The sequence below is a fragment of the Triturus cristatus genome, chromosome 6 (genome assembly GCF_964204655.1).
Source record: "Triturus cristatus chromosome 6, aTriCri1.1, whole genome shotgun sequence".
In the NCBI taxonomy this organism is placed as follows: Eukaryota; Metazoa; Chordata; class Amphibia; order Caudata; family Salamandridae; genus Triturus; species Triturus cristatus.
The window spans coordinates 912973244-913000776 of NC_140589.1; the positions used below are offsets into that span (position 1 = coordinate 912973244).

At 47.3% G+C, this 27533-nt stretch overlaps 1 protein-coding gene across 2 annotated transcripts in view; it reads right to left on the reverse strand.

Annotated features, from left to right (window-relative positions):
- Positions 1 to 27533, reverse strand: part of ADGB (androglobin) — a 1188702-nt gene that overhangs the window by 531393 nt on the left and 629776 nt on the right. For both annotated transcript variants that reach the window (XM_085611585.1, XM_085611586.1), the window contains exon 18: positions 16512 to 16653. In XM_085611585.1, coding sequence (XP_085467711.1) covers positions 16512 to 16653 — 142 coding nt within the window. The remainder of the gene's footprint in view (positions 1 to 16511; positions 16654 to 27533) is intronic.

Sequence of the window (27533 nt, forward strand, 5' to 3'; positions counted from 1 at the left end):
TGTGCACATGGCATCATGCAGGATACTGCTCTGTGTGGTGAGGCCAGGGTGACATTTGTGATGATCATAATAATTATAAGAACAAAGCAATACAAAATTCCTAATGTGGAATTATGTGGTTTGAAATGGAATTGTTAGTTGTGGAATTGTGTGGGGTATGGTCCGGCCTGTCACTGTATAGTATGGTATTGTATAGCATGGTGTTTTGCTGTTGATTTTAATGAGTTCATATTGTGTGGCATTTGCTGAGTCAATAAAGGGCATTCAAATAACTGGGACACCAGATCTTTATTTTCGAAATGTGTAATTTTTTCAATATCCTCAGCAGTTCACAAACAAACGGCAAATCTGGCAATATGGACTTCACTGTACCAGTCACACATGGTCGCCTCTTGGCACTTGCATAGTAGATGTTTTATTTATACAATGCAACGACGCTCCTGGAGTTTCTCTTGTAAAGATGTGAGACTGAATCAGCCGAGGTCCAGAGGTGGTTCTACAGACAGAATTTAACTCACTGAGCTACTACTGTAAGTATCTATCACTATCAATGTCTGTTATATCCAGCTCTGACTGCACACACCTTTTGTCCTACAGCTATGGTGAGGCACTAGGTGGCCCTGTGGGCAGTGGATCGATTTAAACCCCGCCAGATATCGCTCAGGTGGAACAGCTGAAGCAGTGGCTGCAGCATTGGGCTGAATCCTGGGGGTGCAGAGCCGAGTCCTGGCTAGGGGTGGGCAAAATTTTCGAAATTCACTTTCGCAAATTATCGCGAAAATGTTAAAAATCTCTGCAAACACGCGGAAATATCGCGAAGATGCTGAAGTTTTTTTCCCCGCCCGTTCGCGGTATTTTCTGCGTGGTCGCGGCTCGCCAACTTACCCATGCGGTTGCTCGCGGGCGCGGCCATCTTGTTTTCACTTGTCTCGCGGTGCATGATCGCGAGAAGAAAGACGTGATCGCGCGCCGAATGACGTTACTGCGGGCGCGAACTGTCGCGAGACAGAGCAAATGGCTACCAACATTCCAACAGCTCGTGGAGAACGCGGGAAAACTTGTCGTCGAACACGGGGATTCAGGTAAGGCGATCGCGCGCACGCGAGAATGTATTATTTTACAGCGCGAGCAAGCAAAACATTTCCGGTAAAAAGCGGATTACGGACATTTTGACGCGAAAATGTCAAATTATCGCAATTTCCGCGAGCGGAACAGAATTTTAGCCCAGGCCTAGTCCTGGCCACATACTGTCACCTCCATATCCATGATGGACCAGCAGAGGCACAACTACTAGAAAAGACGCTGCCGCACTCCCAGTGCAGGCACTACTACTTGTTAGATAGATAGCTCAGTGGGTTAAGGTGCACAATGCTGAGACATGTATGTGACCTGAAACACTACCGCGCTCTCACTGCAGGCATTACTGCTTGTTAGATAGATAGCTGAGTGGGTTAAGGTGCACACTGCTGAGACATGAATGTGACCTGAAGGACAGTGCTGCACTTCCAGAGCAGGCACTACTGCTTGTTAGATAGATAGCTGAGTGGGTTAAAGTGCAGACTTCTGAGAAATGAATGCGACCTGAATGACGGTGCCGCATTTCCAGTGCTGGCATTACGGCTTGTTAGATAGTTCAGTGGGTTAACACACACACACTGCTGAGACATGAGTCCGACCAAAAGGATGCTGCTGTGCTCCTAATGCAGACACTACTGCCTGTGAGATAGCTCAATAGGTTAAGGTGCACACTGCTGAGATGTGAATGTGACCTCAAGCACCCTGCCGCGCTCCCGCTGCAGGCACTACTGCTTGTTAAGTAGATACACACTTCCAAGACATGATTGCAGCTTAAATAAAGGTTATTTTGACTACGCATTTGTTCACTTGTTTTCTAAACTGAATAATTTGAGCAACACCTCCATACCGTTTATAAATAACATATTTAAAATTAAAAAAAGATTGTTGATCTGAACTGTGATTATGCGTCTTCACAACTCGAGTGTTACTAAAACAGCAAAGAACACCAAATTGTCTTTTTAGCCATGAACTACCAGGCTGCAGTTAGAGCTTCTTTGGAAATTAAGGATGGCAAAGTACTCCGAGACTCCAGGGGTAACTCGCAACATTGGGCATTTATTTGTTTTTGTGTTTTATAGAGGACCAACAGAGCAGTTAGGGAGGGGGTCGGGGTGTGCGGAATTTACTAGAGGGTTGAAGTGTATACATATTCCATGTACGCACTGGCCTGCCTACTTAACTGGTCAAATTAAATTACTTAGATGTAAACCTAGAACTGAACTGGCCTCAAGCACTCTTGTATATTTAACTGGTGACAAGGACAGCTCAGATGTATAATGGCCCATCTATTCTACAGAACTCACAACTGTAGGCGCCACCAGATGGTGAACACATCTGACTTTATTGCCTCGATTCCAAGAACAAGGAAAAGTTTACTTAGATGGGAAATACTGAGTAACAGCAGACTAGTTACAACCCTTAAAAAGAAAAGCCACGCTAAATGGTTATGGCACTTGCTGTACTGTGCAAAGGATTAAGAGGCATATCAGCAACAACCGGCGATAATTATCGCTAAGCGCACTTAGCGCTAGGATAATTATCGCCGGCTAGCGTGGATTTTTATCGCTGAGATAGCATGCTATTAGCAACGCTTATCTCAAAAGCGATAAAAATCCTAGCGCTAACTGCCAAAACGTGAGATTATCGCTGGAAACCCAGCGATAATCTCACGAAGTTTGGCGTTAGCTTGATGATAGGGCCTCACATACTTAGCCATGATATGCACCTTCCATAGGATATCATGGCTAAGTGAAGTAGGCGTACGGAAAGTAGCGATAACAGGGGTTATCGCTACTTTTCTTGCCGCTATGCTTCATAGCGTGGGGCTTGATGATAGCATTTCTCCAGTCATGTCAGGTCAGGAACGCCCAAGATGCAAAGCTGGGCGTTAAGAATTTGTGCGCAAATGCAAGGTTTCACACGATAGCGTGACCTTGCTGATTAGGCGATAAAATTATCGCCGCTTTTCGGCCGAAAACGGCCGCAAAAGCGGCGATAATTTTCTATCGCCACCTTGTACATATGCCCCAGAGATCGCAGGATTAATTTCTGGAGCATAGGCTCCACATTTCAACCAGAAGTGAATATTGTTTTGAATGGCAGGACAATGGAGGGCCTAGAGCACTCTGTAGGCAAGTATTAAAACGTTCAAAAGTTATAATCTCCCGAGCACTTGAGGGCGCATGTCTTGTGATTCCAGCTGCCCCCCTTCGCCCCAGATGAGGCACTTGAGTCAGACACCTTTGCAGGTTAGCAGACTGTCGAACTTTGACCACTTTAGAGACAAAAACATGACGTCCAAGCAGAACGGTGATTTTTAAAAACCAGAATTGCCATGACGCATTAACTCAACACAAACAAGATTTGCTGTCAGGATATATTTAGTCAAATGATCTGTGCCACTGAAACACAGTGTACTGGTCACAAGTGTGAATCCTTGTGAGGCCAAATCAGCCTTCCATCCTGCCGAGGTCAGTAAGAGAGTGCCATTAAACTGGTTAACATTTACACCATTATATGTAAGTGAAGCAAGAAGCGCAAATAGTTAAATCAAACTACAACTGCTTCTTTTAGGCAAGGGGGTGTTCTGCATTGACCGGCAGTGACGCACCTAGTCCATTATTCCTCCTGTATGCCCAGCGTCATACAAAGAAGTACACAATAAGCCTAACCTAGTAAAAGAAATGTGAAACATGCATCCCCAAAACAAAGCTATTATGAAACTAAAGGCAATGAACCACCCCTGCTCCCGCATCCGAGGCAGTTTACCTGCGATGTCTGTGCCCAAGGGAGGGTTTCTGCGACTTCCTGCCTTTGTTGTACTGTCATTGCTAAGGGGGTTTGGGGGGGTAGCCGACCACAGGGAGGTCTCCCCACCCGGACAGTTTGGGAGGGGCGGGAGGGGGCGAGCTTCACGCCAGCCATTTTGTTTTGGGCAATTTTTGTTAATAGCTCAAACGGAGGCCAATTATAAATCCTTTGGGCTCCTGCTCCCAGCCACCATTTTAGGTTTGGTGACCTGGTGGCTGGGAGCCTTGTCGTAGTTTAGATTTTTGAAGGGGTTCTTGTCTTTTAGGAGCTTTTGCCGGTGTTTTTGAAAGGTTTACAGATTTCGAACTTTTGTCTTACCTTGAGGCATGGAGGATTATAGAGTGCTGGAGGCTCTATGGCTTCTCAGTGAGGCCGTCAGGATGGAGCTCTTCGTGGGAGAGGCAGCGGGGCTGGTGCGCCCAGCGCGGCAGGCAGCTGCGAGTGTAGCGGCTGCCATGGCCGCATGTACGTCTTCTAAGAAGCGTTGCATTTCCCCGGTGATTGTAAGGGGCTGCCCGTGTGGCAAAAAGGCGGCCCCTCCTTCTGGTATGCAGGCTGGGGGCATGGAGGCGGCCAGGTCATCAGGGGGAAGAAGCAGGTATGCTGGGAATACGGGAGGGCCTCAGCGCACAGGCGCGAGGCCTGCTCTGAAGCAGGCGGCGGTTTCTGAGGAGCCCCGGGAACCTTTGGGGGCCTTGGGGGTTATTGAAAGGGTGGGCTCAGCACCCGCGGTTGCGGAAAGGACTGGCGGGGGCGGAGCGGTCAGAACAGCAGGCGGCGGAAGGCTTGTGTGTCCCCTGGGACTGGGTCCCCGCGTGAGGGTGCAGGCGGGCAGCCGTTAGCAGCTTGCGAGGAGGGAATGTTTGTGTCAGGAGGGCGGAGCTGCTGGGAGGAGGGCGGAGGGCAGGTTGCTTCATTTGAGAGGGCAGAAGTAGATGCTCAAGGCTTTGTGGATGTGGGGAATATTCTGGCACCCGAAGTGGACTCTCAGGGGGACAGCATTTCAGGAGCTGGGGTGTTTGTGGGTTCCTTTGGGGATATGGCTGCAGGACCATCGCGCCATGCGAGGCGGCTCTCTGGGCGGGTGGAGACGGGTTTGCTGGGGGAGAGCTCACGGGGGGACGGTGAGTGGGCACAATTAGAAGGATGGGATGGTACCCCATGGGTGCCTAATATCTCAGGGGAATTGGAGGGGGCCACCAGGGTACTCCTCCATCTGGGGGGGGTGGAGCAAGGGATGCTAGTGGGGGTGTGTGGGAGATGTTGGATGGGGTGGACGCGGAGAGAGCCGGGGGTAGCGGGCTGGAGCCGGAGCAGGACATTTCGAGTAACTTTATTTAAGTACATGGTTGTGATCAGAAAGGCCCATATCACTGGGGGGGGGGATACGCATGGGCACAATATGATGAGGAGTTTCGGGCCCAAATGACATGGGACCCGGAAGCCAAGTGGGCGGAACTGGATACGGATCTGTGGCAACACACGACAGGTGCAGTCAAATGGGGTAAAACTATATTTACGGCTAGTGGTTTGCCTATAGTGTACCAGCCCTTTCAGGGGAAGCCCACCCGGGGAGGGGTGGGGGCACGGCCACGATGCAGGCTGGGGAGGGAGGCGCTTGCTGGGATTTTAATAAGGGCCTGTGTGCGCGCAAATACTGCAGGTTCAGACACGAGTGCTCAAAATGTGGCAGCCGCCATGCCTTGGTTAACTGCTGTGGTGGACGGCCACAAGGCGGCCAGCAGTGGCAACAGTCTGGCGCTAGCGCGGCCGGACAATCACAACAATTTCCGTACAACAGAGAGGGCAAGGGGCCACAGGGTCCTGGGCCCAAAGGCGCATACGCCAGTTAAGTTGGAGAAGTTGGAGGAGGGCCTGCGGGGGTATGAGGTTTTAAGGGCAAGGCAGGTTCTCCTGGAGGGGTTCAGATGGGGGCTTTGTTTAGGCTACCTGGGTCCAAGACAGAAGCGGGGTGGCGGATAACCTGAAATCAGTGGCAGAACACAGGCAAGTGGTGCAAGACAAATTGAGTAAGGAGGTGCTTGAAGGGTGTATGGCAGGCCCTTTTGATGATTGGCCAACAGAGAACTTGATTGTTTCGCCAATAGGGGTAGTGCCCAAAAAAGAAGAGGGTCAATACAAATTGATTCAACATCTGTCATGGCCGGAAGGGGCTTCGGTCAATGATTTTATTGATGAGGAGGCAGCCTCAGTTTCATACTCTTCAGTTGATGTGGCCATGTCACTGGTGGTGACCGCGGGCGCAACTGCAGCAATGGTGAAATGTGACATAAAGTCGGCGTTTCGGTTGCTTCCAGCCCATTCGGATGATTGGGATCTTCTGCGTATCCATTTCAAAGGGAAATGGTACGTGGACAAAGCTTTTTTTTAAAAAAAATTTTTTATTGACATTTTAATACCAATAAAACTACATACAATGTCAACAGATTGTCAACTTACAAACTGTGGCGCAACAACATTCTTCATCCATTATGAACGATACTGTCTCAAGGCTGTGGATCTCAGTAATTACAATTCCAGCGTATATCTATATTTAGTCAATCGGGTAAGCTTGTAAGTACTGCACCAGGTAATGCCAGTAGTCTCTGGGCCGAGATCCCATCGGTAGCTCCTCCTCGTACGTTTGTAACGTTTCTTTACAATATGTCAGGTCCTGTATCCATTGCCTAATCTGGGGTGCCCTTCTGCCGCCCCAGCACAGCGATATCCTCCTCTTGGCCATTAGCAACGCCACCGCACAGAATTTTCTTTTGGTCGCCCTTATCCCAGGGAGCAGTCCCAGTAGACATGTTTTAATGTCACATGCTATTGTCGCATCTACCATTTTCCCCACTATCTGTGTTACCTCCACCCAGTATCCAGCCACCTTGCTGCAGTACCATGCCAAGTGCGCGAAATCTGCGCCCTCCACCCCACAGCGACAACATCTGGAGTCTGCCCGCAGCCCATATTTATAACGTTTTTCTGGGGTGTAATATGTGCGGTGTAAATATTTGTAATTAATCATACGCAGGCCCCCATTAGGTGTTAGCATACCGGTGAGGGAGCAAGCTGTAGTCCATTCCTCCTCCGTCAGTGGCTCTTCCAAGTCACTGCTCCATTTACCCATTGCATGATATGTATTGCCCGCTATGTCCTCTTGCAGTGAGGTATATAGTCTCGAAACCAGGCGTGTGGCCTTGGCATTCGTGATCAGCAGTTGCAGTGTGGCCATCACAGGTGGCTCCTCAGGGTGTGTCGGGTAGAACGCTCTCAGCGCTCCCTGCAGTCGAGGATATGTGAATTGGAATAGCAGTGTTTGATTACTGATAAATGTCAGTTCTGTAAGTGGTCTAAAAGCCCCATCTTCGTAAAGATCACCCATGGTGACAAGCCCCACCTGTCGAAGCAGTCCCATTCCCACCTCCTCCCGAGTAACCGATAGCTCCGGGTGATAGTGTATCGGCAGCGCCGGTGCATACAGTGGCAGTTTACCCGCCTTCCTGCCCATAGTTTTCCACGCTTTGGTGGTCGTGTCTATAGTGTTGATATCTCGATTGTGTAATGGGGGTCTTTGGTGGGGTAGAATAGCGTCCAAGGGAATTGGGTGCACATCTCCCTCTTCTATCGCTGCATGCGTCAAATATGGAATCGGGTGATACCACACATGGGCATGCTGGGCCTGCGCACATAAGTAATAAAGGAGGAAGTCAGGGACCCTAAATCCCCCCTTGGTTTAAGGCAGTGTAAGAGCACGCATTACGATCCTAGCCTGTCTGCCTGCCCATATTAGGCGAAGAGCTAGAGTGGATATCCTACGGAACACCTCGAGTGGGGGCTGAATCAGGATATTGTTAAATAAATACAATAACTTCGGCAGGATGACCATCTTCACCACAGCTAAGCGGTCCGCCAAGGACAAGGGCAACTGAATCCAACGCTCTACCTTTGCTTCTAATGCCGCAATTGTCCTTCCGTAGTTTGTGCGAACCACAACTTCCGGATCCCGATGGTACCAGACACCCAAGTATCTAACCGGGTCTGACTGCCACTCCAGGGGATAGTCCAAAGCGCACGGATTCGTGGTGTCCGTAAGCGATACGATCAGGAATTTAGACCAGTTTATTTTTAGGCCCGAATGCTGTCCGAATCGGATATACTCCCTCAGCAGAGGGTTTAAGTTGAGCTCAGGGTCACGCACATAGAGTAACATGTCGTCGGCATACAACGATATGTGCAGTGGTCTTTGTGGGAACTGCAGCGCCGAATAGTGATGTTTTTGCCTAATTTTACATGCTAAGGGTTCCAATGCTAACGCAAAGAGCAGGGGCGACAAAGGGCATCCCTGCCTCGTCCCCCGTGCTATGCGTATTGGGTCGGAGATGTAATTATTGACCCTAATACAGGCGGTGGGTGCCGTGTACAGTAACTGTATCCCCTGCAGGAAAATCTGTGGGAAGCCCATGCGTTGCAGAATCGTTTGCAAATAAGGCCATTCAATGGAATCGAAGGCCTTCGCTGCATCAAGCAGCACTGCGGCCGCCTTGGTAGTGGGAAGCAAATAGTGCGACAGTGCAAAGAGCGTCCTGGTGTTATGAACCGTGGACCTAGATGGGATGAATCCCGATTGGTCCGGCAACACTAGGTTAGTCATTAGTGGTTGTAACCTCATGGCCAGAAGCTTAGCTAGTATTTTATTATCAACGTTTATTAAGGATAATGGCCGGTATGAGTCACAGCATTCGGGGTCCTTGTCCGGTTTTAATAGGGTCATAATCATGGCTTCTCGTAATGACGGCGGTAGCCGCTGTCGTTCATGGGCCTCACCGTACATGTCCACCAAGTGTGGTACCAATTTGTCTACGAATGTTTTATAGAACTCGCATGTGAATCCATCCGGACCCGGCGCTTTACCGTTAGGGAGAGATTTGATGACCTCCGTCACCTCCTCCTCAGTTATAGGCGCAGATAGGTATTCCCTCTGTGCATCCGACAGCCACGCAATCGCAACATCCGCCAGATACTCCATTATCTCTTCCGATGTTGCCATAGATTGTGAGGCATAGAGAGCTTCATATGTTTTCATGAATTCTGCCATGATGCCTGGCATGTCAGACCGCAGTTCGCCCCTGCTATCTCTTACCGCCCTGACTACCTGTGGCCGCCGGCCTGAACATATTTTCGCTGCCAAACTTTTACTCGGTCGGCCACTTTCACCATAGCGTCGCGCCTCCTGTCGCCTGCCAATATAATTTAATTCATCATCTGCATAAGTCTGGTATTCCGTGAGGATAACACGAATTTCACCCAGAAGGCTCAAGTCGTGCGTACGTTCATATTCATGTTCTAGGTCTCTTAGCCTATCCTCATGTATAGTAAGCTGACGCCGGATATCCTTAAGGATGCCAGCGGTTGTACCAATGCAAACGCCCCGAACATTCGCCTTAAATGCCTCCCACAATAGGCCCTTATCCTCAGTGGTGGGGGCATTAATAGCAAAATATTCCTCTATAGCCTGAGTCAAAGTCTCCTTATAGTTCGGATCCAACAGTGCCCTGGCATTAAATCTCCAGCTATATGGCGGCGGTGCATAATGCGGGATCACCAGCGCCAGCAACACCGGACTGTGGTCCGATAGTGTTCTGGGGAGGTGTTTGACGGTATCCACCCAGTGTATTATCTCCTCCGATCCCAGCCAATAGTCTATGCGTGACCAACTGCCATGTGCAGCCGAAACATGCGTCGCCTCTGTGCCGGATGGGTTCCGGACCCGCCAGATATCCAACATGCGCCTGTCTATCATGAGTTCTTTTACTTTGCTTACTGCCTTTCTATGTGGCTCTTGCGCAGCACCTGATCTATCCAGTGCGTCATTTAGAGCAAGGTTGAAGTCTCCTCCCCATAGCACTGGCATGTCTGGCAGCTCACTGAGCGTGCGCCAGATCTTGTGGTAAAATTCGGGGTCGTCCACATTTGGACCGTACGTGTTTAGTATGGCGAGTCGCTGCCCCCGCACCCTTCACGTGATGAGGACCGATCTCCCAGTTTCATCCGTGAGGGTGGTATCGATAGTGAACTGTACCCCCTTCTTCACCAATATGATCACCCCCCTGGCGTATGAAGAATATGATGATCCGTGTGTGGCCTCCGCCCATCGGCTCCCCAGCTTTGATTTAGTTGTGGGTGCTATGTGCGTTTCTTGCAGCAGGGCAACGTCTATCCCATGTCTGTCTAGGTATGTAAATATCTGTCTAACTTTTTTGGGATTATTAAGCCCCCTGACATTCCATGTTAGAAAATGCAATGGCTTATGTTGTGCCGTCATATTTGTGTAGAGGCATCTATGACCTCCATGACCTCTGTAAAATGAATCAGCTGAGAATTTGCAACCATGTACCAATACCCACACAGCCTTATAATCACATATGTCCAAACAGTCTCATTGGATTCAGCAATGTATCTCAAACGCCCCAGCCTGTGAACAAACAAACCCCAACCCCCTTGCATCCCCCCACCGCCCACTTCAGCACCCCAACCATGCCAAAGCCATATCCCCTTATCAATTGAACACATAACTCAAACTTTGTTTGGGGAGCTCCTGTGTAGGGGATCCACCGAGAGCACACACATCTCCATCCACCGAAATGGATGTGGTCAAGCATAAGGATATTTCGCAGATCCATCCCAGCCCGCAATTCTAGGGTCTCTGACGAGCACATATGAGCGCCCCCTCAAAATATTCTCTCCCCTTGGTTTTTTTTTTTTCTCCCCGATACATCTTGTTGACGGATCTCTGTCCCACTAACCCAGATTCAATACCAATAATAGTGGTCTGATTCCCCGCCCCGCAGCCCATGTCCGCCAGTGTCTTACTTTACTCCGAGCCGTGCGTCGGTTTGGGTCCCATCAGGCCCAGTCTATAACATCCCATAGGAGTATGTATAGGTAGTTCTTACCAGTGTAGGACGCTTCATTATCGAGGTCTAGCATACCCACGGTGTTCAATTAGTCCTGGTCATTCTCTTGCTCTGTACGCCGTAGCATTTTGCGCCTGGCCAGCAACTTTTTGAGGAAGTCCTGTGCTGCTTTTGGTGACTGTAAAATGGTGGAGCGGCCTTCGTAGATCACTTTTAGCCGCGCAGGATACAGCATTGCATACTCAACTCTGAGGCTTCGCAACTTCTCCTTCACCGCGCCGAATTCTCTCCGTGCCAGTTGCACTGCCATCGTGAAATCCGGGTAAAACTCCAGCTGATTACCTTGGTAGTTGATCTGTTTTTTTTCCCGTGCCAACCTCAAAATAGTATCTCGGTCTCTATAGTTGAGAACACGGACCAATATTAGTCGTGGCTCCTGGTTTTGGTCGCGGGGCCAGAGATCTGTGGGCACGTTCCACCATGAACATTGTGGATAGATTCTCCGCGCCAAATACATTACGGAGTAGTTCCTCAACATAGGTTTCCATGCGACCTTTGTTTGTTGACTCAGGAATCCCCGCGATACGAACGTTATTTCGTCTGGACCTCGCTTCCAAGTCCTCCGCCTTGGCTCTAATAACGTCCAGCAGCCGCTCCATCTCTGTGCATTTTTTGGTCGTGCCATGGGATTCATCTTCCACCGCCGCGATGCGTGTTTCCGCCTCTACCAGCCGTTCCCCATGTTTGTCCAGCTTAGCCGCCATGTTGTCCACACGTAGAGTGATCGTGTCTAGCTTGCCGTTGATGTCTTGTAGGCTTCTTTGTATGGCCTGCAGCACCCCCTCCATGCCCTCCGACATCCCCGGGTCAGTATTCGTTGCAGTGGCCTGTGTCATCGTCGCCTCCTTGGTCGCTTTTTTCGCCTCAAATTGGAGCTTGGTCTGCACCCTGTCCGTCTTCCCCATGCTGCCTCTTCGTTAAAGCTCAGTCGGTCCTGCACCCGAATGTGCAGGGTAGCACCGCACCAAGTGCAGGGATCGCAGTCCACTACTGCGGGCACAGCCACCAGGTGAGTATCTCCCTATCACCGGGGCTCCTGCCCCAGGTCCTGTCGTGTATGCGCTCTGGCCCGCGGCGAGGCTATCACTCAACACGCCGAGCACCGCTCACCTTCTCATACTGTGCGATCCGTTACCGCAGCCATGGCTCCAACATGGGGACAGGACACGAGCAGCCAGGCCGTCATCAGCGCACTAGCGATCAGCGACCGTCGAAGCGCTATGTTTCTCCCTCCAAGACTGGGCAATCGACCAGAACCACACCGGGCACACCGTCTCAATTTTCCTAGGGCGTCGCATTCAGCTCTCGTCTCCAGCCTGCTCTCAAACCTGGCTCCCACCGCTATTTCCCAAGTGCAAGTGGGTTAGTTGTAGCCCTCCAGTGCCCCGCCGTGCCATTACAGGGGCCCTGGGCGCCTTCGTTGTCCACACGCTGTGCTTGTAGGTTCAGGTGCAGGCATCCCGGCGGCTAAAGCTGTCGCGCACCTCGCTGCTTTCGTTCAGCGATCTTGCCCCAGCAGCCAATCTCTTTCTTGCTCATTGCTCCTCTGCTTCATGCCGCCGGTTTAACCCCACCCCCACCCTGCCCACACTCACCCACTTCGCCACATGTAGCGCTGCCTGAGGTGGTGCAGTCACCCGCCGGCGTGGGTCCCCCTCCGCACCTCCAGTTTCCGTGCACGGCAGTAGCGAGTCTCGGGGGGGTCGCGTGGTGCTCTGTCCGCCTCTCGTCGCTATTGGGCCTGTTCGCCACCTTCTTTGCTTCGGTGTGTACCGTTAGTCCCCGGGCGCCGCCATCTTGTTCGCGACGTTTTTCTGCTCCGGGTCGGAGACGAAGCCCGTCCTGTGAGGCGTTGCAGCTCTGATTATGCCTCTTCACTCGGTCAGATCATGGCCCCGTGCTTCCGATCGCCGTTGCGTCCACTTGCGGGCCGCTCCGTGTCCGCTTTACGCTCTTATTTCAGCGTTTTCGGCTTGGCCAGGCGGAGCCGTCTTAACAGGCGGCCATCTCGCCGTGCGCCCTCTAGCGCCCCTCGTGGACAAAGCTTTACCGATGGGTTGCTCTATGTCGTGTGCATTGTTTGAATGTTTTAGCACCTTCTTGCAGTGGTTAATCACGCAGCGCACGGGTCACTCTTTGGTGACACACTACTTGGACGATTTTTTCTTTGTAAGTTCACGGGCTCCACGGAATGCCAGGCAGCACTGGACACTTTCCATGAGCTCATGGGTGACCTTAGGGTGCCACTAGCACTGGAATAGACAATGGGACCCAGTATGGCCCTGTTTTTTTTAGGTATTGAAATTGATTCTGTGGCTATACGGGCTCGCTTGCCAGCAGACAAAATGGTCAAAATGTTGGAACTATTGGAGAGAATGCTGTAAAAACAAAAAGGGACAATGAAGGACATACAGGTGCTCCTGTAGCATGTGCATCAAAACAGAACCAACCTGAGAATCAGGAGGAAGGTAGATACTCTGTCTTCTTTGTCTGCATTTCAACAGCCTCAGAAGTAAAGCAAGAACAAATGCTGGTCTAAAAAACACATTTAAGAGGGATTTGCAAATTTGATAGCACTTAACTTTTTGTTTACATTCTTCTAAATATTCGCCTCTTTTTTCAATCACTTGCAATTGTAAAATGAATCAACATGAATGCGTACTGATTTTCCATGAATACGTGTGCAACGTTAAATATAATCCTTCTACAAATACAACATGTAAAGTAACGCCTGACACCCTCTCCCCCTCCAATGTGGCATGGGATGGATGTGATAATTATGATACCCAATAAAATCTCACACTAAAATGTTCAGGAATTAGCAGCTGCGAAAATGATTGCCTATTCCAACTTTTGTGGCATAACATGTTGATTCTGGTGCTTAATGCATCAAAATCCACATTTTTCACTAAATACCAAGCCTTTTCTCCATGTTAAATTCCGAAGGTTTGACCTGCTGAAATGTTCTTAAGGGTTTGAACTTTAGCGCAGCAGGTAACTGCCAGGTGGAATAAACCTTGTACCACTTCCAACTGCGATCCCCGTGCAAAAATCAAGCCTACAATTTGTAGCAGAATCCCTACTTACAATCTTCTAAACACAGTGCCGTGCTTGCGGGCCAGGTAGGGAACCATTACAAGCACCCTGTGGCAGGTGTAATAACTATCGTACCTAATTAAATCTAACAGTGAGGAATTTACATTTCATCGGGTGTGATAATTATTGTCTATTACTACTTACTGGGCAATAACATGTTGATTTTTATATATTTTGATAGATACTGCTAAATACCGAGCTCTTTCCCTTGTTAAATTCTGGCAAGCTTGAAAAACGAATGTGGCAGGGGCTGCCCCAGGAAAAGGGGAAAAGATCTGGCGTAATTGGGAATCCTATCGTGGACTGGCCCAGCAGGATGGGAGCGGATACCTCATATCAACAGACATGATACTCCCTCTGCCGTGGAGGCTACAGACTGAGGGAACGAAAGGGTGGGGGAGGACGGAAGTACTTGGGGGGGGGGGGTTCAAACCCATCCACTGATATGAAGTTTTGTGTACGTGATAATCAAAATTGTAAACGTCATTGCTTATCTATAAAACATTTAATAAAGAGATGTTTAAAAAAAATTCTGTCAGGGTTGAACTACCGAAAGGTAAGGAAGGATACGAAATGTATAGCACATGATCATTATCAGGTGTGCTAAACCTCACTACTGTTATGATTGCAATCCCTGCATAAGCATGTGTTTGCCTGGGAATTGTAATTAAAGCTGTAACCAGGCCTTTCTCCCAAGTTTCTCCTTTTGCTAGTCGGCCAGTTTTAAAATCCTATCCTAGTTGACATTAACCAAAACGCCCTTGCAGTACACCAAGAGCAGCTGCGCCTCTTTCCTGAAAGCACCGCTATGAGTCAGATTGCTGCGGAGACGCCTGCTTCAGAGGTAGAGCCGGTGACTTTAAACCACAACGGATTCAGAGAAACGCGCAGCAATAAGATGAAAACTATCGAATTTCTCAAGTGCTCTGCAGGTGATATTAGAAGTAATGGACCTAGAAGTGCTGATAACGCACACGGTGGAACAGAGAGCTGAGAAGCCTGGAAGCAAAGAGGAAACCATTTGTTTTATGATATAATTACATTTGTATTACTAAAATGCCTTCAAGCAACAAGACGCTGCCCTGCTACTGCAACCACTACGGGGTTCAGTCTCAGCTGAAAGAACGATGCTCGTGTTATGCACTTATGGGTTATTTCTAGAAGAAATATAATGAAGTTTACCACCTTGACTGTAGGTTAAAAGGCAATCTAAAACTGTGCAAAAGAAGGACCAGAATATTTTCAGACTGTAACAAGAAATTATGCGCATACATTTACGCTATGAAAACACACTTGACATCACTTTTTAAAACATCTTACAAAAGACTATCGCTTTTAGCATTTGCTTTTTAGAATTAACACGTGACGCTAGAAGCAGGGATTAATGTCAATAGAATGTTCTGGTAAGAAATATAACAAGCGCTCACCAGGCAGCCGCGGCACCCACGCTTTACTTATAAAATTAAAAGTAAAGCACGGGTGCCGCGATTATACCACAAGTAAAGAAATAGAAAAAACATCTATTTCTTTACTTTTGATATAATCGCGGCATCCGCGCTTTACTTTTAACATTAAAAGTAAAGCGCGGGTGCCGCGATTATACCAAAAGTAAAGAAATAGATGTTTTTTCTATTTCTTTACTTTTGGTATAGTCGCGGCACCCGCGCTTTACTTTTAATGTTGAAAGTAAAGCGCGGGTGCCGTGATTATACCCAAAGTTCCATCGCGATCGCTCTGAAAGCGAAAGTGATCGCAATGACGCACGAGTTTTCAAAGTGCTGCTGAAGGCTAGCGTTTCGCGCGTGCACAGTTGCGTGAACGCAAGCGCTAGGCCAGCCAGCAGCACTTTGAAAACTCACATACAAAATGTCTCTCCGAGGCAGCGCAATGGCTGGGCTCAGCGAGACCTAAAGAAAAACCAGTTGCAATATCCGGGTTCAACACTGGAAGGCAGCACTATTCAAAACATATGTATATACAGCACACATGCTATGAAGACAGTTTCTGAAAGTTGGGAAGAACACAGGACAGTACCGTTTCTATTCATTGCATTCTTGCAAAAAAAAAATGTGCTTTCTTTCATAGCACATTTTTTTCATTTAAAAAAGGGGCTACATGATGGATAATTTCTCGGTTCCCTTTATGAGAATCCACAAGGCCTGGGCACATTTAGAATCCCCAACATGTGTAAATAAAAACCACAACATTGGCCTTCATAACTTTTGTTGAAAAAAGTTAAAAAGACTAAAGTGTGGACTTCCCAAACATCAAAAATGAGCCCAGCAATGGGGGTGGAGGAGCTTATTACTTAAGGGATTAACTTATCTGATATGTTTACAAAAACAGAAACAAATAAATAGGGGCACATAATTAATTATCTCAAGATTAATTCCGACCTAATTTATGATAACGATGTAATAACACGAAACCAATAAACACGTATTCCACAAGAAGCAAGCAATACAATTGTATTTTATTAACTATATTAACCTGCCATTAGCAATTTTCCCCCAAACAGAATTCACTTTGATTTAAGAGATGGTCACTTACCCTGGACGGAGGCTGATCACTGTAGCTTTGACTGCGTTGGTGTGCATTTTGAGAACCAGTGGCCCCATAATAAAGCTTTTAAAGGAAAAATGTGCAGCTGTTAACTTGCCTTGTGGTAATAAATGAACCTCTTTTTGCGTGGCTGCAAAAAAAAAAAAGTTCAGATAAACTATAAAATAAATGTTTCTGCAGAAACCAAAGGCATTCGATTTCAAATCAAACTTTATTTCTTCGTTGGATCATAACCTACCATAACAAAGATTCCCCAATTCTTTTTTTAAATCCAATCCACATAAGACATCAAACAAATACGGTTAATTGTATTGATTAAAAAACGTAATACTCGCCTTGTGCTCCTTAAACAGAATTGGAAACTAAGGGTAGCCCCTAACAAGGGAAAAATAAAATAAAATCAAGCTTAAGAGATGGTGGCAAACAACCTTTATCAAAAGCCGACTCTCTACAAATATCAGATCTAATTTAAACATCTTGTAGCAGCATCTAAGGAAGGAACTGGCAGAGGACCTTGCCTAGTGTTGCCAACAAATTCAGGCATCGGCAATGCAATAAGGTCTCGCATTTGAGTGAGTTTAAGCTATTGGCATTGTAAATGACAATACCTTTTATGTATCTGTTTTGATAATTAACACATAAATAAAAGGAATTGTCATTTACAATGCCAATAGCTCGAACTCTTGTAAATGTGAGACCTTAATGCATTTCAAAGAAGCGGCCGCCATTGAACTGGGATGCTTGGAAAAGTGAGAGCGCACATGACTGGTCTGGTGAATGTTGTAGAAAAGCATGTCGTGGCCTCACTAGGAGAAACTCTTTAAAGAAAATAGTGCTTACAGACAAAATAAGACTCAGGGGCCGATTTCAATGTCGGACGGACCGGAGTCCATCCGACATCGACTTGGAACTGGGACCGAATAACCTCCTGTCGGCAGTCCCAAACCAGCAATTAGGAAAGTGTTCGGTCGCAGTCCTATTCTATACAATGGGAGAATGCATTTCGACTGGAATGCATGCTCTCATTAAAAAAGACCAGGGGCCCGATTCACAGAACTAACTTAAGACAAAATCCTAAACTTACTACCATTTTGGTATTCACAGAAGGCACTTACTCATTTTGGTATTCACAGAAGGCACTTACTCATTTCGGTATTCACAGAAGTTAGGAGTCCTAACTTTAGGACTCCTAAATGCCTTCTGTGAATACCGAAAGTCTTAAAATTAGGATTTTTCTCAGTTTAGTAGTAGTATAGTTAGGACTCCTAACTTTAGGACTCCTAAATGCCTTCTGTGAATACCGAAAGTCTTAAAATTAGGATTTTTCTCAATTTAGTGGTCCTAAATTTAGACTTAGGACTAGTAAATTGAGAAAAATCCTAATTTTAAGACTTTCGGTATTCACAGAAGGCATTTAGGAGTCCTAAAGTTAGGAGTCCTAACTATACTATTACTAAACTGAGAAAAATCCTAATTTTAAGACTTTCGGTATTCACAGAAGGCATTTAGGAGTCCTAAAGTTAGGACTCCTAACTTCTGTGAATACCGAAATGAGTAAGTGCCTTCTGTGAATACCAAAATGAGTAAGTGCCTTCTGTGAATACCAAAATGGTAGTAAGTTTAGGATTTTGTCTTAAGTTAGTTCTGTGAATCGGGCCCAATAGGTGCAGTTCATCCCTGCACCCCCGCGGCAGGCACCTCATAGGGTGCAGGGATCAACAGGGGGGATCATAGGTGCCCCCTCGGCCGCCATCCGGAGGCCTTGCACCCATGGGGGCCCTGCTGGGAACCCCCAAAGTTGACTTCCCAGGGGGCGTGGCCAAGCCGCCGACCACGATGGCCACCCGGCACTGAAGCTCTGCCAAACAGGCCCAAAATAATCAGAATATCCCCCAAACAATGGCCAGTTGGAACAGTTACCACATCTGATGGTTGACCCAACTGGGAGTACGGCGATGCCTGGTGAGGTCCAGCAAAAAGAGCTGAACAGTGCAATCCGACCCAGAGTGGATTGAGGAGGCACGGCCTATGTAGGCATCTGCCTGCGCCACGGCCAGAGGAGCCCACCGGACCGTTCCTAGCAGCGGAGAACGTGACTCACTGCCTGGCTTCAACATCTCGTGTGGTGAGTGCATTGGGTGCGGATCCTGTGGGCGCGCTCCCTCCCCCCCGTTCCCACCTATCCAGCACAGCGTAGCCTCGGCCGGCATTGCCGGAGCTGCATCACCAGAGCTTGCTTTCCCCGAGGACCCGCGGGGACAGGGCCAATGGGAGAGCCGGGGGGGGCGGCCGATCGGCCGTTTACTAGAGTGCTGGCGGGGGAGGTGAGATTCACTGCGCAGCATGGACTGCGCCTGATTGCTCCCGCCAACGCCGGCCTCCTTTGCCTTGGTATGGATACTGCGGCCCTTTATATGCCAGCTTAGATGGGCGCTCATTTTCCTAGCTCTACTGGAGTATTACCCCAGAGTAAGCCCCACTGCACACAGCACCAACCAGCAGGATTCACACAGCGGCGCATTCACGCTGGAACTGTTGGAGTACCCTATCCTTCTCCGCCTGTACTAATCTTGGGGCGATCTCCCTCCGCGCTCTTCTTCCTGCTTTGGGGACACCAATGGTGGCTGCAATCCAGACTACATAGGGGTGTTGGCTCCAGGCATCGAACTATCCTCTGCACAGGTCCACTACTCAGCCACCGCTGCGCTTGCAGGCATTGAATTTATTACACTCATTTTTTCATTTAGCGGTGGGCTGGTTGGGCCGGCCGATCATTGTTGGGCCGTAATTAGAGGGAGAGCAGTCACAATTTCGCCATCTCAGCTCACCATTCCCTCCATTTAGCAGCATGGGCCGCAGAGACCCAAAGCAGAAGCTGCTACCATTCGAGAAAATTGTGGACAGGACCCAGATGGGTGGCCCAGACATGGCGGAGGGCGGGCAGATTGGCGTGCCAGTTGAGGACCCAGCGGCTCCTTCCGCGTCCCTATTGCAGGAAATGAAGTCCGGATTTAGGGTGCTGGACGAAAGATTTGACTTCCTTGACAAGCGGCTAGAGAATATGGGCACTAAATTCACGGTGCATGACAAGCACCTAGACATGGCAGAGGCAAGAATTTCAGATATCGAAGACAGTACTGCGCAATTACAAAAACATCTAGAGCATGTCGAGTGCATCCTCAAAGAAGTCGCCATTAAAAATGAAGACTTAGAAGTGCGCAGTAGGCGCAACAACGTCCGCATTTTCGGGGTGCCGGAGTCAGCCAACACTGGCCGCATTGACATCTTTGTTGAATCATTGTTTATTGAAATGTTTGGGAGGGAGGCCTTCACCCCGGGTTTCATGGTCGAACGTGCTCAACGCACCTTGGGCCCTCGCCCCAATCCAGGCTGCACCCTCCCCCCGGCCCATGAACTACGGGGACAGAGATACCATTATGCGCCTCGCTAGGAAGCGCAGGGACACCACGTGGCAGGGCTCCAAGCTGGCCTTATTCCCATACTTCATGATAATGGTTCAAGAAGCCCGCAGGAAGTATAATGGGGTCAAGGATACCCTCAGAAACTTGGGGCTCAAATATGGCATGCTCTACCCCGCTTGCCTGCGGGTTGACATTAATGGCAAAGCCCGTATCTTTGACAATCCTATAGAGGCTCAGGATTTCTGCCACGCTTACAAGAGCAACAACAGTAAGGCAAGGGCGGATGCCCTGGGTCCAGCCCCTCCTAGTAGCGGCTCTAACGCCAGTATGGAACTCATCATCAAAATTACTTTATTCAATTAATACAAGTTAATCATAAAAGTATGTATACATCACTGTTAAAAATGTTAAAAGAAGCAATTCATCAGTATCAGTCAATAAATGATTTCCTGGATTTGAGACACATACATAAAAAAGAGGCAACACTGTAACAGGTTAGCGGATCAGGCAGCATACGTACAAAATACAGAGCCAAACGACATTGTCTAAAATTGTGCTTATGTAAAAGCGGAATTAAAAACCTTTTCCGTTGGTTACAATAAAATTTACAGAAAAAAAACATGTGCAATCAGACTGTCGTGAAGTGTCATCACATGGGCAACACAGGAGATCGTTCGAAGAAAAGATACCAGCAGGGTGGCCCAACATGCAAGGGATATAATTGAGCCGAAACCTTAGCAAAATAAACTTGTGCCGTGGGATTGTTACAAAGTTCAGATAGGGGGATATCCCCTCAACCTGCAACGGCCCTTCAATATATTCTCTAACAGTAGGTTTACTACGCTGTACATTCAATCTCTCTTCTTTAGCAGCGATCATAAAACAGGTCTTTAGTACTTGTTTCAAGACAGAGCCACATTTTTCTGGCAATTCAAATAAACTACCTAAATCAAGAGTGTATAAAGAATCTTTTACATACTTTAGCCATAAAATGTTCTCCTTGTACTCAAGGAATAGGCAATCCTGTATTATTTTTTTGGGTCAATGACACTGTGTCTCTACGCCAAACTGAGTGCCATAAGAGGATGGGAGCAACATTTATCCAATCAATTATATAAGGGATGCTTAGTTCTTCATGTAAATTAAAATTAGGACAACCGGTGGGAAGACTCATCATTGATTTCCAAAACAAATCCTCTATTGTTTGGATCCTCTTTTGCGTCAACATGGCCCCACACCCTGCACCATACGTGGCTACTGCTCTTGATTTAGCCCCATAGACCTTTCTTAAAATGTCTGGGTTTCTTGTTCCCAGCTTAATTGAGAATGAGCGAATAGCACTAGTGCTCTTTTCTAACATAATCCCACGGTTCTCTACCATACTCCTCCAAGATGCCTTATAGTCGAAAGTGATTACTAGGTATGGGAAAGACTCTGTCTGTGCCACTTTACGATTTGAGATAAAAAAGGATGGTGGTTTACTCAGTTTTTGCCCTGCAATTAAAACAAATGACTTGGATTCATTTGTAGGAGATCCAAACCTTTCATAAAATCCACATAAGTGTTTAACATTGTCTAGAGGGATCTTCCCATTCGCGCAATTAAAACTGCATCATCTGCATATAATAAAATTGGGATGTGCAACTTCCTTATTCTGGGCACATCTATCACTGTTTCTAGTAATTTAGACTCCACCCCATTAGTATACAGCAGGAAAAAAAAAGTGCGAGAACGCAACCTTGACGAATTCATCTTGTTGCTGGAAACCACCTAGTGCATTCTCCTTGTGACCCATACCTAACACATGCTTCAGCCCGTGAGTACAATTGTCCAATAAAGGTAATCACTGCCCGGTCTACCCCCATTTCCCTCATAATTCTCCAAAGCTGTGGGTGAGATACACAATCAAAGGCCGCACTTAGGTCCATAAAGGCCAAGTATAAATAGCCTTGCTTCGCATGAGTATACTTTGCTATGAGCAGGCTCAAATTTAGGCATTGATCTTGTGTGCCTCTCTCTTTTTGAAACCCATATTGTGCAGGGATCAGGATATTATTTGGCGATGCCCATGTCTCCAATCTATTTAATAGCACTCTGCCCATTAATTTTGCTTTGCTATCTAGAAGGGAAATAGGTCTGTAATTCCTCTCCCAGGCTTCTACTTTCAGATTCTTTAATATATTCTTCCTTGCCATCAAATAACTTATACGGGCCTGTTTCACAAGTAGGCGATCTTTTTGTACAAACCTGAGTGCACGGTGTAAGTCAGAAAGTGCTTTAGTGCACTCATGGTTGAACCATTTCAGTCTACTAGATTTACGAGGCCCGCCACTCTTAGAAAGGTTCCTTTTTACCTCTTGCAGGATAGTTTTGAAGGCTTCAATGGTGAACCCTGGATCCTGATTTGGGTCAAGACATATTTCTATTTCATTCATTGTGTTTGAGATTACCAGAATGGAACTCTTTTCTAATGATGGCACTTGCTAACACTCTCTATGTTGTGACATTATGATGTCAGATGTCTCTTTGGGGATATTATGAATAGGTTATTCACATCCTTTTATTAAGGCTGGGCCACGGTCGGATCGTTGTCACGTCCCTTGGTGTATACCACCGACATGTTAACTGAGAATTGTGTGTATCATTGCATTTATCTCTTATTCCAATTCAAGTGCTTCTTTGATACTATGTTTGTTTTGCTGATGGGATTAGGTCCTTACGGTAGGGGTCGCAAGGCTGGGTGGGGGGAGGAGGGGGGATGGGAAGTTTGCGCATCGATTCTTGTTTAGTATTGCTATGCTCAAAGTTCAATTTGACTCTGTCGTTTAATGCACTGATTTTGTATCAGAGAGCGAATTTTAGATATGGGCATGATAGGTAATATTGCTGGTCCCTATGATTTGACCCTGATGTCATGGAACGTTCTGGCATCACATTGACGTTGCTTTCCTGCTGGAGACACATCTCCCAAAGTCCGATACCACACAGTTTGCTCTGGGATAGGGACAACATCGATATTTTTCCAATTTTAGTAATTACGCTAGGGGCACAGCGGTCCTGATTCATAAGCGCGTATCATTTCACCTGCAAGCAGCAACCACGACACTGAGGGGCGTTACATTATAGTCACGGGTAAACTAATGGGACACACCGTCACGTTGGTCTGCGTGTACGCACCTAATGTAGATTTCCCGGAATTCTTTCATGCACTGCTCTCCCAGATGGGAAACAAGACTCTGACAATATACTCATGGGCGGGGACTTTAATTTGCTCCTCAAACCTTCAGTAGACGGCACCGCCTCCTCATTGCCCTCCAAACCAAGGGCCCGTTGTGCACTCCTTGAATTATGCGACACTCTGTCACTGCAAGACATAAGGCGCCGACGCAATCATACCACTACTGACTAAACACATTATGCTGGTCAATACAACACCTGGACCAGGATTGACTATTGGCTCCTCTGCCCTGGCGCTTGTTGCTTTCATTTTGTCTGTCACGTGGTACCAGGCAGGGCTGCCCCCTTTCGGCCCTGTTATTTATATTAGCTATGGACCTGTTGGTCCGGCATTTCCAAGAAAAGCATCTCCACAGGGGACTGCATATAGCTGGTCTCGCTATATGCAGATGATATCATTCTTTATGTCCGTGAGCCACACACGAACCTGGCACCTTTAATACGGGAGATCATTCGCTTTGGACAACATTCTTGCCTGGGCATTAACTGGCATAAGTCGGTAATATTCCCATTGACAGCCAGCACTACCCGCTGGGACCTCAAGTTCTCGCTTGAGTGATGCACAGACTCCACCCGATACCTGGGCAATCATTTCCACCTCGACACCGCCCAAATACTCAGACTAAATTATGGTCAGGCAATACATAACTTGGAATTGCAGATTGAAAAGTGGCTGCGTCAGTCCCTATCCATGGCCGTCAGAGTAGCCTTGATTAAGATGATTGTTTTACCTAAATTCACTTCAATAACACCCCCATCCCGTTACCCAACAGTTTTTTTTTAAACATTTCATTCCCATTTCATTAGACTAGCGTGGGGGGTAAACAACCCTGTGCACAATGGCAGATCCTGACCCTTCCATCCCTTCCATACAACAGAGGGGGTTTAAGCGTCCCAGATTTTCATTTATATTACTTGGTAGCATAATGCAGCTATGCCTATACAAGGTACCACCCTGACGCTAGGATTCCATTTTTGCGACCGGAGGCGGATTTGGTCCTCCCTGACGTACTTGCAGAAGTGCTTACCAAGTGAATGGCTAGAGATCCCACTGACATTCAGACAGCGTCCACTACCAGTTGGGCCTGGGACAAACTCCGTCGTCTCATTGGCACTCCCACACTATATTCATCTGCCTTACCGCTCCCCAATGCTCGTTGATTCCCAATCATGAGGGAGACGCTCATAAAACATACACTCTCCAAGTTTGACATTAGCAAAGTGGGGGACTTATTCCCAGGGGCTCATATCTTTTCATTGCAGGAGGAGGAACATTTCAGCTCCGCCTCATTCATGGACCGGTTTGTGATGGGGAGAATACGCTCTGCATTACGGGCACTCCTGCCCAGCTTCCCCATCGAGCCAGACTCATTTGCTCCCCTCACCACGAGTATAGAGAGCCCTAGTGGGGTGCATCTGATTCCCAAATTATATTGCACTTGTTCCGAGATCATCCCCATCAATGATGACAAGGCTCGTCGAGCCTGGGACGAAGACCTAGGGCACCCAATTATAGACGAACACTGGGAGAGGTGCTGTGCGGTCACCAAAGACATATCACTCAACAGTCGTCATAAGCTGCTTCGTTTCAAATTCTTATGCAGACTGTACATCACACCTGTGAAGTCGCACAGAATAGACCCGAACAGACCATACAATTGCTTAAAATGTGGGGCTCCACGCGCAGACTTTGCCCATCCCGCTAGGAATTGTGTAAAGAATCAGGCCTATTGGGAATCGGTATACAAGATATTAGGTGATATGGTTGACTTGCAACTCATCCCGATGCCGGAAGTGGCCCTTTTGGGCTATGTATTTAATTTTCTTAAAGGGGTACGGAAATTTGTTGCCATCAGTCTCTTATGGCAAAACGAGAAATTGCATTGCATTGGGGCAGTAAATCGGCCCCTATGGGCAAACAGTGGCTAACAAGTTTAACATATTGTAATATGAACACTGAACTCTATGCCAGCACTCTTCCACGTACCACACGCCCTAAAGACATCTGGGTGCCACTCAGGAGTTACACTACAACTGACCACCAAGCCTCCGGACATCAATTGGAGAAAGGCAGAGTCCCAGCTGGAGTGGGATGATCTTCTTTCTGAGTTGTCATGTAATTTATGTGGGCTATTCTTGTTCTGTGCTACATTATTTGATATTATCAGCTGTGGTGGATGGCATTGGCGTTGTACCTTGAGGACCAGGTGCAGTGGTCCTGATGCCAGATCTGGGCATATCTTTGCGTCCAATGTCATCATTGATTCTTTTTAATTGGCGTTATACCTATCTGATGTACGATGGTCATTATACTGCAATGGTTATTACTGTGAGCACCGATGTTACTGTGTGTTGATTTGTTATATTGTAAAACAGAAAATAAAGTTATTAAAAAAAAAGTTGACTTCCCACAGCCTTTCTGGGTTGGAAAGGCCAGCACAGAAAGGCTGTCAGAATCCAACATTGTAATCCCTTGGGCGGAAAGAGCTACACTTGGGATTACTGGCCTGTTTTTGAATGGCAGACGGGCTCACCGAGCCCGTCAGAAGACATTTGGAAAGCCCATTTGGATTCATTTCCGACTGACCACATCAGAATTGGTTGGTCAGAAATGAATCCAAACGGGACATTAATATGCGGTCGGAACAGCTCCAACCAAAGGTCAGAGCCATTTCCGACCACATCGTAATCGGCCCCTTAGAATGTAACAACCAAACTAAAAGGGCTAGTCCTCATGGGAGGTTACAAATGTAGACAAAGCAGTAGAAGGAGGGACTAACAAGCCTAATCACGAATTAAAAATCAGCATTTACGATGGACAATGACACAAGCCAATGACAAATATGAGCGGAGAGTGGGCGGGGCTTCAAATCCATACTCGGATACAGCATGCCTCGCAGAGCAGCGCATGCACTGACCAGGCTCGACCTAAAAATAACAAAGGCTCTGGAATACTATGGATACGATTCATATTTAGGTGGGCATGATGCACTATTCCCCTTCACAGACCAGGGATTTGCAGTTTGCACACAAAGGGCCAAATGTACGGCCATTCCGTTTTGCGGGTTGCAAATTGCGATTTTTTGCGCCTTGCAAAATGGAATGTACTAATGGGTCTGAGCCACATTTAGCGATTTACAATGTGGTCGCGAATGACCTGCCTCATCAATATTCATGAGGCAGGTCACAATTTGCGACCCGTTGAGAATGGGCTACAATCACAGGGATGGTTGCCTGCTGGGGACAGCAGACCACCATGTCTATGTTTGCTTTTTAAATAAAGCAACTTTTTTTTCAAATGCAGCCCATTTACCTTTAAGGAAAACAGGATGAGTTTGAAAGAAAAAAAATGAAAAATTTTCTTTTCATTATTTATGGGGCCTGCTCTTAAAAAATATTTTTGCTACCAAACATATTGCCGTTTGTGACTGGATTATCACCAGTTTGAAATTGGTGGTTACTGTGATTGTTTTGCGACCGCATTTGCATTTGCAAAACAATCGTACATCCCCCTATGACTCGCTATTAGGAAGGGACGCCCTTGGCACGCGCCTTCCTAATAGCAACTCGCAAACCCTATTTTGAGCATCGATAATAGGTTATTGACTCGCAAAACTGGGTTTGTACAAGGTGCAACCCTTTTTAGTGGTCGCAAACATCACGATTTTCTGTTTGCAACGCTAAAAACGGTCACACATTTGTCCCAAATGATGTGTGTACTGGAATGCAAATTGCAAAAGGTCTATATACTAATACGCTGCAAAGGAAACTCTTGGGAGGCTGGAAAATGGCATGCTTATTGAATATGGAGAGATGGAGACTTGCGAGGTACAGCAGATCTTCATCTCACATTTGCATTTCCTAATACAATTTTTTTATAGCAGCTCATGTCACGAAAGGAGGCAGTTGCTATTATGAGAATTTTTTTTTCCAGCTTCCCAAAGAGGAATCTGTTGCACGGGAATAGCTTCCCATTTTGCAAAACAGTTACCACTTAACTTTGGGGGGCAGGTACTAATGATTTGCAACCACAATTGAAGTCACAAACCACTGATGCATTCCGTTGTGAAGCCCAAGGAAAAGGGAACGCTCTGTCATGCAGCCTACTATTCAGTAGCGGTCCGTGGAGGGAGTTCGGTAGGGCAGTGAGGCGGGGCGGGGGAGGGGCAGGGTGGGGAAATGTAAACACCGGAATATGGATGAACGGAGGTAAGTACACATTTAAATAAAACAAACCAATTTCGTTGCGCGCGCTGTATCACATTTTGCGATGCAGGGTGCGCAAAAGAATTTGTTTTATTTATTTAAATGTGTACTTACCTCCGTTCATCCATATTCCGGTGTTTACATT